General features: G+C 42.0%; 1 protein-coding gene across 5 annotated transcripts in view; it reads right to left on the reverse strand.

Moving 5' to 3' along the window:
- Window positions 1-15044, reverse strand: part of celf3a (cugbp, Elav-like family member 3a) — a 34399-nt gene that overhangs the window by 9120 nt on the left and 10235 nt on the right. For 4 of the 5 annotated variants that reach the window (XR_011179671.1, XM_069176770.1, XM_069176769.1 and 1 more), the window contains 3 exons: window positions 5710-5758; window positions 3462-3590; window positions 1476-1555 (listed from right to left, as the gene is read on the reverse strand). Coding sequence is in view for 4 of the 5 variants with exons in the window: in XM_069176770.1 (XP_069032871.1) it covers window positions 1476-1555; window positions 3462-3590; window positions 5710-5758 (258 nt within the window). In the remaining variant the exon portion in view is untranslated. The remainder of the gene's footprint in view (window positions 1-1475; window positions 1556-3461; window positions 3591-5709; window positions 5759-15044) is intronic. The other variant, XM_069176771.1, reaches the window with a different exon arrangement.

Consider the following 15044-nt stretch of genomic DNA (forward strand, 5'->3'; position numbering starts at 1 on the left):
AAGGCAAAAATCACAGAAAAAAAATCCAACTAAAATCAAGTTATAATGCTGTATTGCCATAGTACACACAAATTGTCCACACTATGTACATCATTCAAACGTTCAGAGAGTTATTTGGAGGAAGTATGTGAACCGCTAAAGTAATGACATTGACTTGGAGTCTGCGGTTCGCATACCTGGACTTCAGTCAGTGAAACACAAGTGGAAGTTAGAGCTACACTAACTTATAAAAAATATATTTTGACTTGGCTGATGCGAACTATGCCTTATGAAAAAGACAAGGAGACCTAGAATCTAGAATTATTGATTTGCATGAAGGGCTATGAAATAATCTCAAAAATTTTAATCTATCATCAGTTCCCAGTTGGACAAATGGAGGATTTAACACCGTGGCTGCTCTCAGTACAGGTAATAGATATTACCAAAAGCACAAGTCAAAGTGCTCAGTAAAGTTAACCAAGAAGCCCCGAGACAGAGCTGAGGGCTTAAATGAGATATGGGAGCTGTTAAACATCCATGTTCATGAATCTACCGTAGTCATTCTCACAGTGCATTATTGAATGGCACATTGTATGAAGGAAGCTGCTACTCTCCAAAAAACACATCACTGTGCGCCTGAAGTTTCCCAAAGGGACACTCCACATGTCAACTTGGGAAATGTATTGTGGACAAATAAAGCTACAGTCTAAACTGATTGGGGAGAACATGCAGCACTTCCTATCGCACAAAAAGGGCATTCCGCACAAACATGAAAACATGCGTCATTGTGATTTGGGGCTGCTTTGATGCCTCTACGCCTCGACAGCTCATCATCATAGAGGGGCAAATTCATTTCCAAGTTCATCAAGGTATCTTACAGGATATTGTCAGCGTGGCTGTCTGCCTGCTGGAGCTCAGCTCATGAAGCAGAACAACATTACTAAACATCAAAGTAAGTCTACTGCAGATAATTTGACGTCTAGAAATCCATGTTGGAGGATGTTGAACAGAGATTAAATCCCACGATTCACGAACTATTTCTTTTACCAGCTTTGTGAATTAGATGAAGATCAGATTATATTGTATTCATTTTGAAATTTAAAAATGTTTAAAATGTTACCCAGGTAAAAAAATTTTTTTTCAAATAAATGTAGTTGTTTTTTTAAAATTTAGTCCACTTGCATCAAATCACACTGCGGTGAGACCTACAACAAAAAAAGGATGACCGCATTTAAAAAAAATGTTATCTTCTGTTATGAGTGAGTGCGTGCGTGCGTGCGTGCGTGCATACGTGCGTGGAGGAGGGGTACAAAAATGAGAAGTGGTGACTAATAGCTGAGTCACCATGGTGAGTGTCTAAATGACTGGATTTGGAGCATTTGAGTGTGTCTGTTTAATGTGTTTGAATTTAAGTGTGTGTGTACGCGCAACTGAGTGTAGCTATGTGTGTCTGTATTTTGTGTGTGTGTGTGTGCGTGTTTGTGCGGGGGACTTACAGGTAAAGTGCGACTCCCATGCAGAGCGCTGATGGCGGCCTGGGCCTCTGCGTTGCACTGGAACTTTACAAATGCACACCCTAGATGAAATGACACACCATTAAACATGGCCTCACGCACTCTCACACACACACACACACACACACACACACACACACACACACACACACACACACACACACAAAGGATAACAAAACTACTTCCCTTTAAAAATATATTAGAAGCCGTCTTACATCTAGGGCTTCATCAGTTACCGTGGCATCATTAAACATGGTCCACAGAACATTCATTGCTTCATCAATCACAGCCCGTAAACCACCAAACGCGTCATTAGCCATGACCCATAAAACCTATTGCACTATTAGTAATGCCTCATGCAACAAACGCAGAAAAATCCAGCATCTGTGTTTGAACTGCCGCCGGACTTTGATTTACATGGCAAATATCATTAGCATTGTTGTTGATGACAATAGTAATTTATATCACGTGATGAGTGAAGTGCTGCGGGCGTTATTCTCGGGGCTGGATACAAACACGAATAGTGAAACGACGTCGATACCACTTTTACAGTGGCGACCTGTGGAGGCTCCACGCGGTCATTTCTACCGCCGTATTTTAAAGGATGCTTGACTCCAGGCTGCTTTGGAAATTGTCGAGGGTAAGGGTTAACCACCCCATCGCAGCGCTGATCTTCTAATTCACTGGGACAAGTATGAATTATTGCTCAGGATTTTAAGTAGTTAAATCCCTAATATGATACGAAACATCTTATTGCATCTATTTAAGCACAGGACATTTCAAACCAATAAATCAGTTACACTCTGCTAAGAGGGAATGATATTTACCGTGGCAGTAGGTCATATATAAAGTCTTAAATGACCAAGCATCAGATTATTTACGTTTGAGTGTGTGTACTGGGGGATCAGCATCATACTATCATACTAATATAGAAAAATATAGCTCATTTAAATCCTTTAAATGTGAGGAGTTTTAAACTTGGAAATGTTTTTCAAACACCAATTTTCAAATCAAAGATATCTGAGGATTTGGATGATTACCCAGTGAGAAAGAAAGCCGTGAATGTTTTTCTTAAAAGGCAGAATAATGTTCTGTAAAAACGAACCTAACTATTTAACCCTAAAACATTTAAAAAAAAAATCTTAACTTAAAACATTTGTAGAGGATAGTCTCTGTCTAGTACTAGATAACACACTGTGATACCTCCCACCTCTCACTCAAAGCAGCTGCTTCCTTCTCAATGCAGGTTGGGCTATATAAAACTTCAAACCCTGTACAGCTGTCATGAACGGGGAAATGAACTATAATTACCAAAACCGTTCTTGTATCGGGCTGTAAACAATTTTTTTTTCAACAGTAAAGTTAGACATTTTAACATGGCGATCTGTAGGGATTGACTCGCTTTTTGGAGCCGCCTCATGTGGCCATCTGTGGAACTGCAGTTTTAGCCACTCGCCCAAGCCCCGGAGGTTGCTGCTTGGCCAATAAGAAAACATCTTTCAAAGAACATAATACAGGAAAAAGCTGTTTGAGGTCAATTAGAAATTGTTCTGTTTGTGTGCATATGTTGATTATGTAGTTATTTATAACTATTAAATTCCTGGGAAATTTACAATTTCAATGCACTGATCCTAGTGTGGACAATAACCTGTGAAATATCCTGCCTCTTTGTCACAAGTGTCAAAAGTGTTTGATAACCACATTTGAGGGATTATTGGAAGAAAAAAAAAGTGTGTTTATTTATACAGTATAAATACAGAAAGGATATCAGCTGATTTACTGATATCGGAAAACAAATCCTTCCCCCCCCCCCCCCCCCCCCCCCCCCCCCCCCCCCACTAATATTGGTATCAGCATCAGTCCAAAAGTCCAATTTCATTTGGTCTCTGTTTTTTTTTTTTGGGGTACGTGTTCCATGTTGGACTGAACTAAAGTTGTGTTTCTCAGCCATGCTATTGCCACGGTTACCTTTGCTGGTACCGTCGGGCCCGCGGAGCACCGTGCACTCCTCTATGCTGCCGAAGGGCTCGAACATTTTCCTCACGTCGGTGTCCGTCTGCTGTTTCCCCAGCATGCCCACAAACAGCTTCCTGTCTTCTAAGGGGAAGGAGATCGCCAAGATGGAAGGGAGGAAAACAGGAGGAGCGCGTGGGTAATAATGTGAGCGAGGTGAAAGCAAAAGTGGATTTACGAGAAAGGTGATTAAAAGCAGAGGAAAAGGAGGGGGAAAAAGAAGAAGAGCCATGTCACTGTACGTGCATGAATAAATAGAGCGTCAACAGTGGGATAAAAGCAGCTGCAAAGCGGGATGGACATTAGGCTGCGATACCTCAGAGCGCCACCAGAGTGCGGTAACACGAACAGCACAGCAAACAAACAGCATCTGGCCATGACTCAAATGTTTGTCACCCTCTGTGTTGTCAGAGAAGCTCCGTCTGTCCCCGTCTGTAAAGGATCAGGCCGAGTGTCTCTGCATGTTTGAGCCCATTCACTACAAATCACATTCCCGCGGACTATTCTCGAAAAAAAATAATAAAAAAAAATACTGTGGATTCATCCATTTATTGTTTAATTTTTTCCAGCCGTTCAGGGTGCCATTTCTCTCCAATCTGTCGAAACTCAAATGTCAGAGACTTGGGAGCAGGAGATACAATCGGTCACAGCGAAACGTGCGATTGTCTTTATTGTTCGCTCACGTGCAGCCTAAATGTCAGTGACATTGCAGCTGGAAATGTGGTTTGATTAGAAAGACCTGCCTGTGTGTGGTGGGTTGATGCGGAGGATTTGAGAGTCGGCTCATGAAAAGCACTGAATTCACACACACTATGTTGGCAGATAATGTAGCATGTGAAAAGGAGTGGAATTTGGTCATTGTTTGGTAAAAAAAATAAAATAAATAAAAGTTGTGGTTTGACAGTCAGCTCTTGAACTTTGGAGATTGTTGCCACCGCAAAGACCTGCTATATGCTGATAGATTAGTGGGAGCATCAGAAAATAAGACTTATTGTAATGTAGGCGAATTTCTATATCCGAGTTAATGCTGAAATGAAAGAAAAACACCGGATTGCTAATATAATTTGTCCGATAAAGTGTATTATTGGTGAGTTTTCAGGAGCTAAAACATAAAATGAAGATCCTTCAGGTGGTTGACAACAGCCTAACATCAAATGCACAAAATGTTGAACTGACTTTAAAGGGGAGCGAATCTTCAATAGGCCTTTTTCTCAGCAGACATTTTGATCTGTCACAGTGTGTCAGTGAGCCAGCGTGCACAACACCAGGACCCTGAAACCGAGGCAGCTAAATGGAATTCAGCCATCATTAATTTTATTATCTGCACCTGTGCTTCTCCTAACATGGCATGTCAAACTGTAGTGAAAAAAGCCCTATGAGAACAAATTGGATGCTGTGAAACAGAGATCTGGATAGTGTCTCAGATTCTGACTCAGACATCAGAGCTTTTCCACCTGCATGAAACCATTTGGACAAAAGTAAACACCCAGAATGTGTGATGGAGTATCGACTGCCTCTCAAGCGAGTTTCAACTTTTAAAGTTGATTGTTTGACCTCAGTGAAGCCAACAGCTGCCATTTAACTCTTTGGAAAAAAGAGCAACAGTACATGACTCACAAAAAACAAACAAAAAATACAAAACAGTGATTTAAGTCTTTGCAAAGAGCTTCAGATTATAAAGTGTGCTCACCAATCTTGAAAAGTGGGAGAAAATGAACTGATTACGTGAGTGATTGATCAGATATTAGTGCAGACGGGTCCTTATAAGCGCTTGTATAAACTGCTCTGCAATTCCAGCACATTTATAGTTGTTTGAATATGAAGCTTTAAAGCCACTGAGGCTGAGCACAGTGTGTGGTGCACGGGTGTAGTCTGACAGCAACAAAACATCCATGTTAACAAGCAGCTGAATCTACTCCTCAGTCTGAATCTTCTGAAGGGATGATAAAATCTGACATATTCTCCATGAACATCTGATTATTTCAGAAATGTTTCTTCACCAGCTGCTGATATTATCTTCATCATTGTGGTGGTATCAGAGTCACATGGTTATGAACCGTACCTACAAATTTTTGTTAAGTGCTTAGATGTCGTTAAACACTCGCCTGACTTGTAAACATTGGTATTTTTTAGTGGTGTACAGTGTAAAAGGTGTCGTTGTTTGAACAGGTGCTGCGTGTCTGTAGGGACAGCTGTCTCTTACCCCCTCTGCTCTCGCTGTCTGCCGGCTTCACTTGGATCGGGCGGTTCATCTGGAAAGACACAGCACCTTCATTTTAAATACAGGTCAGGGGGCAGTGATCAACACAGGGGAAAACAAATGACTACAATTTAAGAAATAACTGGCACTAGTTGGAGTGTTAGCGTGGCATTTAATCGAGATGTAGCCCCTACCGTCTTGTAAATGACAAAAGATGATATTTATGCACACTTGCATTATGTAACGCTTGATGTAAATGCAATTGTTGCTGTAATACGATGTAATTGTGGCGTCTTTGTGCATGTATGAATGTTTGTGAATTTGGCCTGTGCTCCATTCTCCTATTTTTACACACTAATTTCTCTCCTTTGCTTTTTTTTTTTTTTTTGACACTGATATGTGTGATATTAGATGTGCAGTTTAACGCAGTCGCTCTTCCTCCCTCAGAGTCTCTCTCAGAATCTGTTCTAATCCTGACGTCTATCGTTCCCTCTCCCCCTATCACACAAAACCAGGAAAAGCACACACCCACGCGGGATTGGGGAAGTGATAAGATTAAGAACACTCGCCAGCTAATCTGGATTAAAGGAGCACACAGCATCAGAATATGAAGAGATCCTGAGCCTGACAGAGAGACAGAGGAGCATGAGTGCAGGGTTAGAAAGGAAGGAATAATATGTGAAATAAAGAAAAAGGAGAGAACACACAACACGAGATGGATTAAGTAACCTTTTCATAATGCATCAAAAGACAAGCTGCTGAAATAATGTTTTCCCTTTATTTCTCCATTGTCCTTGCCACCATTTAACTAAACCCCGAAATTAAATAGTGCACACATGAGTGCTTTCACTGGCAGCTTGTCTTTCAAATGTATAGAGCACACAAATGGTGAAAAGAGGTATTGAGTGGGGGAAAAAGAAAGAAAAATAATGAACAAGCGAGGGAAGAAAGGGGGAGAAGTGTTGGATTGAGAGGGATTGAGGAGAAGGGAAGGAGCATATGGAGGAAAGGAGGCGGGAGGTGGGGGATGTGCGGAGTGAAGGAGTCAGGGAGGGGTGATGAGTCGAGGTGAGAGCAACAGAGTGACACTCTGTTAACTGTGGCTTAATGAAGGTCTTAATTATGGAGCTGGTGACATTTCAGCCAGTCACTGATCCCGTGTCACTGATTGATCCGCTGTGATCGGTCACCAGGAGACATTATTGATCGCCGCCGCGGTCGCGCTCCGCCGCCAGGACCCGCATGATCAAACACAGTCGTCTGCACGTCACCACCGCGCGTCACCGCCTCCTGAAATACCACCAGCACCTGCTGCAGAGGGCCCCTGTGCCTCCTCATTGAGAGCAGCCAATTGATCGCACCAATTAATAGGATGATAGAATAGATCTTCCAATCAGTCAAGCAAATAGAGGTCTGCTCTTGCAGCCAATGAATAGTAATTTCAGTTTAAATTATAGCTAAAGTTTTGTCCTCAGTCAAAAATTTGCAGCAGGGAAGACAACGTCATCCTGACGGGGCCTGCGTGCTAACGTTTGTGTACTCAGGGTAAAGCTCTCAACAAATATCACTGGTCTTATTATAATAGGGCCCATTCGTCGTCTCTTGTCCACTGTTTACCCCTTTACCAATCATTCTATATGCTATTTGTACACCTACAGTACAGAGTGTAACAGAAACCTGTGCAGAATGAGTACACTATTTACTACTGCACTCTGCACTCGTTTCTTTGCTACCCATGCTGTGATTACATTTGTACTCTTTTACACGTATTTTGTTTTAAATAACAAGCTATATTAATTTGTGCTGCAGCCAGGATCTCAGAAAATCACCTATTCTGTGTTCAGATTTCATTTTAAGCAGATTTGGTTGGAAACACTGGGCCTCTGGTTCCTATTTCATCATTTTCAAACATTTTTGTCTTGTTTTATGTCTCATTTAATCAGTTCTTAATGCTTTTTCAGCTCGTGAGCTTCAGAATTATGAAAAAAAAAATTCTAATGTTTGAACTGAAATAATTTTTTGCTTAAAAAAGGTGTGTAGATGGGAGCAAATTAGGCAGTTTGAAACGTAAAATCAAAGCTGAATGATTCTTCCTTTACTGATCAGATATTAAAACGGGAACAGCTTTCATTTAAATAATAATATGCAAATAATATGTAGTGCACTGATGTGACATACAGGCCTAAATTCAAAAATACTAGCCAATATTTTGAAAACAGACACAGTGAACGATACCTTGTTGTCCTCTGTGGTTGCTATGACCCTGTGTACATGCTGTGCCATTATAAAAGCAATATACATTGATGAATTCTTCAATAAAAACAGAATCGGATTAGGTTGCTTTTAAAAGAAACATAATAGATAATTCATTTTAGATTAAAGTTAAGTAATCAAAGCTGATTCTACAAACTCATGGCATTAGTTTATGTGACATCTTTGATTGATAGCATGTTTGAACGATGCTTATAAAAAAAAAAAAAAAAAATCCCCTGGCCCATATTTCACTGCAGGAAGACAAACAGTGAAGGCCACGGTGGTGGTGATAAGGAGAAGCACAGCAGATGGCTCAGGAGATTGGAACTAGAATATACAAGAGGGAAAACAGTGAGAAGTGGAGGCCATCAAGGCTGCGCCACTTCACATCGGCACGGCAACCAGCCCCGCCGCTCTGACGAAGACCGCGCTCACACGGGCATCGTCATGACAACCCCAGTGATGAGAACCCTGCATCAGGTAAACAAGGTTGCCCTGAACAATGTGCGGAAGAGAAGGGTGCAAAACAAATGAGGAGGACAAAGGGTGCTTCTAGGTCAAGAGATGGAGGGATTAGATGTGCGAGGGAGGAAGTGGGGAGATGAGCAGGGGAGGGAAAAATGAAAGACATCGAACAGGAGAAAAACAAAAGGGATGATGGAGGGAGCGTTCGTGCCTGTTGAATGTTGGCGCTGCCTCGTGAGCAGATGCAGAAACAGGGAGAAAAATATCTCCCTCTAAGCCTCAACCACTAACACACACTTTACAGTAATTTGCTCTCTCCCCTCCTCCTCCTGTTGCTCCCCTCCCATCCCCTTTCTCTCTTAGGCTTGTTTACAAAAACAGTCCCATACTGTGCACAGACAACACACAGGCAAAACCTGCCTGATCAACAACCCATTACACCAGTGTGTTTTTTGCTATTTGATTTTTTTTTTTCCTCCCCCTGCGCTCCATCTCCAAACACAAAGCGCAGATATCATATCTGCCCTCCTCCGACTAAACACACAATACTGTGTCTACTGCTGTCTGTCGGTCTCAGCAACATGAGCACCCATCCACACATACTTAATCTTTTCTTTCTGTGATGCCGTGAGGGATTTCACAAGGATTATGAGATATTAAATCCATAGATGATCCAATCAAATCACAGCTCGACCCCTCCGCCATAATGCATGACCCCCTCCTCCATCAACGTTCATACAAACCCACTCGATGTAAATGCATTTACATCAGCTACCGCGTCGTAAATGTGTTTTAGATAGAGGACTGAGTGAGTAAAGCATATTGAAGATGACATTTTTCTCGCCTTTCTATTATGTCCCACAAAGCAGATGATAATCTGTATACTCTCAGCTCAGCCGGTGTTGTTAAGTCTATACAGGGACACATTTCTGACGCCTATTTTCTCTCCAATTTCAATCCATTTTGCTCGTCTACCCTAAAAAGCAGACACTCTGCATGGTAAATATATCAGCAGATACCATCACCCCTGCTCTTTCAAGAACATTTACAGCAGGGAGGCAGAGCTGGAGGGGTAGGGGGAGGAGGGGAGGATGGGAGGAGGGGAGGAGGTGTAGTTGGGTGGGGCGGGGGGCCACAAAGACAATTTTCCGTCTTTGCCTCCCCTCCGCTCCATCACACAGCGCTGGTCATTGCATCGTGCTGGTCGCCTAGCAACCTGGCATCCCTCGTCCCCGCCGTCTCCAGGCAACGAGACCTGCGACCGTAATCAACCTGCCACCTCCCGCCTCCCCCTCCCCTCTGTTCCTCTCCCGTCTCTGCTGCTTTTGCTCTCTCGCTTCCTCATCTACCTCCTCGTTGCAAATGCACTTACGCTGAGATGCACTCGCGAATTCACCCGGGGGAAAAAGAAGAAACACAGGTGGAAATTGGTATAGTCACCGACAAAAAAAAAAAAGACCAAAAAAAAAAGAAAAAAAAAAGGGAGATTAAAAGACAACCATGATCGTGGACTCGCACAAAGAGTTGGAACAAAGCGGCAGAGGCTGGGACAAAAAAAAAAAGCAGAGATACATAATTGCGGCCTGTTAATGTTTCCACACGTGGATGCACACGCAGATGCGCACACACACATGGGCAGGCAGGCACACAAAGCAGAGAGAAACTCAACCATCTCCTGAATTCAGCCACTCGCTAAATCAATCAAACACAAAGAGACTGGCAGCACAACGCCTGTACAGTTCAATAATATTTAATCAATGTCCCAGTCTTCAGTGTCAAAGCCGCTTCCCAGTGTCGTCTCCTACTCATACAGGGTTCACTAGTCTGTCCGGTACTAAGGCGAAGCTGACAGTTCTCGAAGCTGACATTCAGCCGTTTTGTCAGACAGCCAACAAAAATCCTTCAAAGTGGAGAAACTGAATATCAAAGAGTAAATTTCTATGAACACTCGGGTTGACTCTCAATTGTTTTGTCTCCTTTGACTGATAAATATTCATGTCAAGTGTTGTTTGACTCGATTCAGTGGAGCAGAGGGGGAAAAGAACTGAATCACAGGCAGATTTCTGTGTGTGTGTGTGTGTGTGTGTGTGTGTGTGTGTGTGTGTGTGTGTGTGTGTGTGTGTGTGTGTGTCTACACGGATAGGGTCCATGTCCTACTTTTCTTTTTTGTTCTTAACTTTTTTTAATTCGCACACAGTTTTACACACTTTACCTCCAGTCCAGCCCACATAGATGCATGCTCATAAGAAAACGACTCCTGCAACAAAGTTCAAAGAGCCTAATAAGTTTTGAGACATCAGCCCTTCTCTACTACATTTATGTATGTTCGTTCACCACACATTACACACTCGTACACACAAAAACACACACACACACACACACACACACTCCCAACCCCCCAAAACACACTATTTCTCAGGAACAGATGTCTGTATTTAAGCTGATAAACGCACTGCCTCAATGCACCTCCAGCCCCCTCCACCCATACTGCCACCCACTGTTCATTATGTCAAACTTTCATTCATTTCTTCCTCCCCTCCCCCCACCCTCCATTATTGCCCCCCACCCCTCCTTTTTCATTTATCCAATTTCTCTCTAATTCACACCCATTTACCACCTCCATAAATCCAATCTGCATTCATCATTACAGTCGCCCCAGAGTGACGTACAGAGGACGAGCCCTCTTTTCTGTTGTTGTCAGCGAGCGCCGCCTGTCCCGCGCATTGATATGCATGCATATGTAAATGACTTGATGCATGAATGCACACTTAACTCCAGATAGATTCATCAAGTGAACACATTGGCTCCAACTGTGGTGATCATCCTCATCCCCACACATCACCGACATCCAGATATAGGTTACATACGGGGGCCCTGCTTTATCTGCTTACTGTCAGATACATGAAGTTGCAGGTCACACGCTCGTGTTCACATCATAGCAGCATGTTTCAGCCGTCAGTGGAGCAAATCTGAGCGCCCACTGTGTGTTTTTGTAATGGTTTTTTTCTTCTTCTTATGTTACACATAAAATGTCAGTTTTTACATTTAAATCGTCTTTTACCATAAATAAAGGGAAAAAAAATGCAAATCTTGAATAAGTGTGTAGTAACTAACAGGTATATAAGCGATTGTTAATATCACCGTGAAACTGTTCATGTGTGTCTACAGACCGTTTGCTAAACCATTAAGGGTACAAATTACAACATTCTGCTCTACAACTTCCTCTCATCTCATATCCGGCGTGAAAAAGTCTGGGCTAAATTTAGCATATGTATTTTTTTTTTTTTCAGACTATTGATAAAACCCCTCTGTCTGCTCTGTCTGCGTCCTTATGTCTGAGTAAATGTCAGGCTTAGTCAGATGTTCCACTCAAAAAGGGCTCTTTCCTCTCATATGGGCAGCTTAAACACAGAAGGCCTCGCAGCACAGATTTCACTCTCATAACGCAGCAGATAGCAGATAGTGAATGAAGAAACCTGAGAGGAGCTCATCATAAAACTCTGCAACTTCCATCCATCCACATCTCTGGATGTGTACTCTCCACGGAAACACGTGCACACAAAAGCAAACAGACAGTTATGCACAAAACACACACACACACACACACACACACACACACACACACACACACACACACACACACGCGCACACACACACACACACACACACACACACACACACACACACACACACAAGCACACAACCTTCATTAAAGCGTATTAGTGTGAACACCTGCCCTCCCTTCCCCCGCTGCACATGCAAATATACACAGACACACACACACACACACACACACACACACACACACACACACACACGCAGCTACTTTCCCACTTGGGCACAGTTTCACAATTGAATTTAGATATTAGATTTGAAATTAACAGTGAGGCATTGTGGCAAATATCATTTTAAGTGAGTGTTAATGAGCAGCAATATATTTTGCGACAAGCGAAGCACATATGAGCTTTACAGCCGGGTCTGACAAATTCTTTTCCTCATTGATTAAAGGAACAGTTCCACATTTAGGGAGACATTTTAATTGCCTTTCTTGTTGAGCGTTGATAAAGAGATCAATAGCGCTCCCATGTCTGTACAGTATACATGAACTACAGCTGCTGGCTGGTTAGCTTAGCTTAGCATAAAGACCGAAACAACGAGCCATGGCTGCAGGTTCATATTCACCGATAATAATAATGGTATTGATTTTTCCATAAAACAGCAAGAAGGCAAACAAGCGTACCTCCCAAAATGTCAGACTTTTCATTTAGTGCCCTGATTATAGTCATGATTAATCACAACTTCCCATTGTCACATCTTAAAATAATTTGTCTGACTAATATTCCAAAAAACCTAAATATAGCATATCGGAGGCCCAAGAAAAACCACAAAATATGTTCATATAAGATGCAGAAACCCGTGAATATTTGCCAGTTTTTCTTGAGAAATGATTTGCACGTTAATGGATTGTGAAAATACTGCTGATTCATTTTCAATTATGTCGATTCATTTCAGCTCTAATGACCTTATTTAACACGTATTTATCAAAAGTCACTGAAATGTAAGTTCAGTTTTGGAGCTTTGTTAAATGGCCTGGTTTAATGTGCCATAATGTGGATGTTATTGTCTCTAGGAGCCTGACAACAGCTGACTGGGCCAGACAAATGGCCTGAGACAGTACAGAGATAAAGCGATAAGAACAGAGGGGACAAGAGTACAAGACGTCCAAGTGGGTAAGAGAGAGTCGCACTCAGGAAGACAAACGTTTCTGCTCCGAACCTCCATTTCCACACTCAGAGTGAATCTGAATCAGACTTTTATTGCACCTGCCGTATTTTCCCTCTCCTTCCTGACACCGCCATTCTCTCACTTTCCTTCCTCGCTATCAGCTGAATGTGCTTTTGACACTCTTCCTCCCCCTCTCACTTCGAGACGGACTCTCTCACCTGAAATTAAACACAAGGCCAGGTGCCACTCTGATACAACCATCTGTTCGCCCCTGCCTGACTTCTTTCTCTTTCCTTCTTTTGCCATTGTTAGCAAGCAGATAAAAAAAATAAAAAAAATAAAAAGCTGTAAAGATCGACTCTTTCTCTCCAGAAAGGAGAAACACTTAAAAAAAAAAAAAAAAAAAAAACAGGAAAAAAAAGAAAAAAAAAGCAGAGCTGTCTGTTAATGACATCTTTCATCTTTCTCTATATTCAGGTGTGCTTTCATTTAAGCTCTCTCTTCTCAGGCCTATAATTGCTATCATGTTATTTCTTTTGTATCTCCCTGGCCATGAGATGCCAAAGTTAATTATTCTTTGGCAGTGCAGGTGCAATTAGATGACAATTACACCACAGCTGGTGGCAGGGGTGGGAAGCAGATCTTGTCCGTGTGGGCGTGCAAGGAGCTAATAAGATGGTTTTCGTTCTTTTGGCAGGGGAGGGGGCAGGGTAGAGAAGGATTGGGAGAACACGGCAGGGTTTAGCTTGTTCCAAATGGCTTAGAGGTAAGAGGTTGTGAGGAGGAGAGCCGCTAGAGTACAAACCCAGCAGGGAGAGGGGTTTAGCATGGGGCACTGGGCCCTGCTGATCCCCGACAAGAGGTCAAGAAGGTCACGCTTCTGTCACGCTAACAATGGGAATTTTCTTTTGTTGCCACCTTAATACCAGCCTTCACACTGTTTCTACGTCCCAGGTAACTCCACGTCTTCCGTTACAATAACGTACAAGTGCTGAAACAATTAGTCGATTAACAGAAGTTTAAATGCCAACAATTTTAACAATCATATCATTCTTAAGGAAAAATCAAGATATCGGAAAAATGTGATGGTCGGACCTTGTATCTGCTTTAGAGTCTCAGTTAACGGTTACTTTATAAATTATTTAAATGTTGTGACTATAAAATGTCCATAATAATTTCCCCAAAAGTCTTATTTTGTGCTACCAAAACATACAACTTAAAAGATAATGCTGTTATAACCGCGTAAAACAAAGAAAAGCAGCTAAACTTCACAGTTAAGATGGAATGAGAGAAATTATTCATCGATTGATTTTCCAACTATCAACAAGATTAATAGAACAAAAGGTCAAAAAAAAAAAAATTGTTGGTTCTTGCTTTCTTAAATGTGTTCTGTGAAATTCACTTGGCTATATTTGTTTTTTTGACTATTAGTAGGACAAAAACAAGCAATTTCACTGCATTATTTTGGATTCTGTGAACTTGCTATTGGCATATTTCTCTATTTTCAAACTAAACAGTTAATCGATCCCAAAAAATAATCCTGAGCTGTAGCCCTACATTGTTTACCTGCTTCTTATTTCTACCCTCCAAAACTAGTCACAAGCTGCCATTCTGGAGAGGGTGACAAAAAAAAAAAAAAAAGAAGTGAGTGATGTAGAGTTCAACAAAAATAACCAAAAGGAAACAGGGGTAAAGCCTTGTTGTAAAAGAGGAAGCAGCGCCAAGTCTGGGAGCACACTCTGTCTCAGTAATTCCTTGCCTTGTCGCCTTGTCGCCTTGTCTCCCATATAGTCGGTTATTATAGAGACGCGGCTGTCATGTCATATTTAGCTCTAGAAATGTCATTTGGCAGCACACCTGCTGCCTGGCTATGCTAATAAAGCTAGGTTTAACTT

The sequence above is a fragment of the Embiotoca jacksoni genome, unplaced genomic scaffold (assembly GCF_022577435.1).
Source record: "Embiotoca jacksoni isolate LCO1_2020_lvr unplaced genomic scaffold, fEmbJac1.0.p SCAF_7, whole genome shotgun sequence".
NCBI lineage: Eukaryota > Metazoa > Chordata > Actinopteri > Embiotocidae > Embiotoca > Embiotoca jacksoni.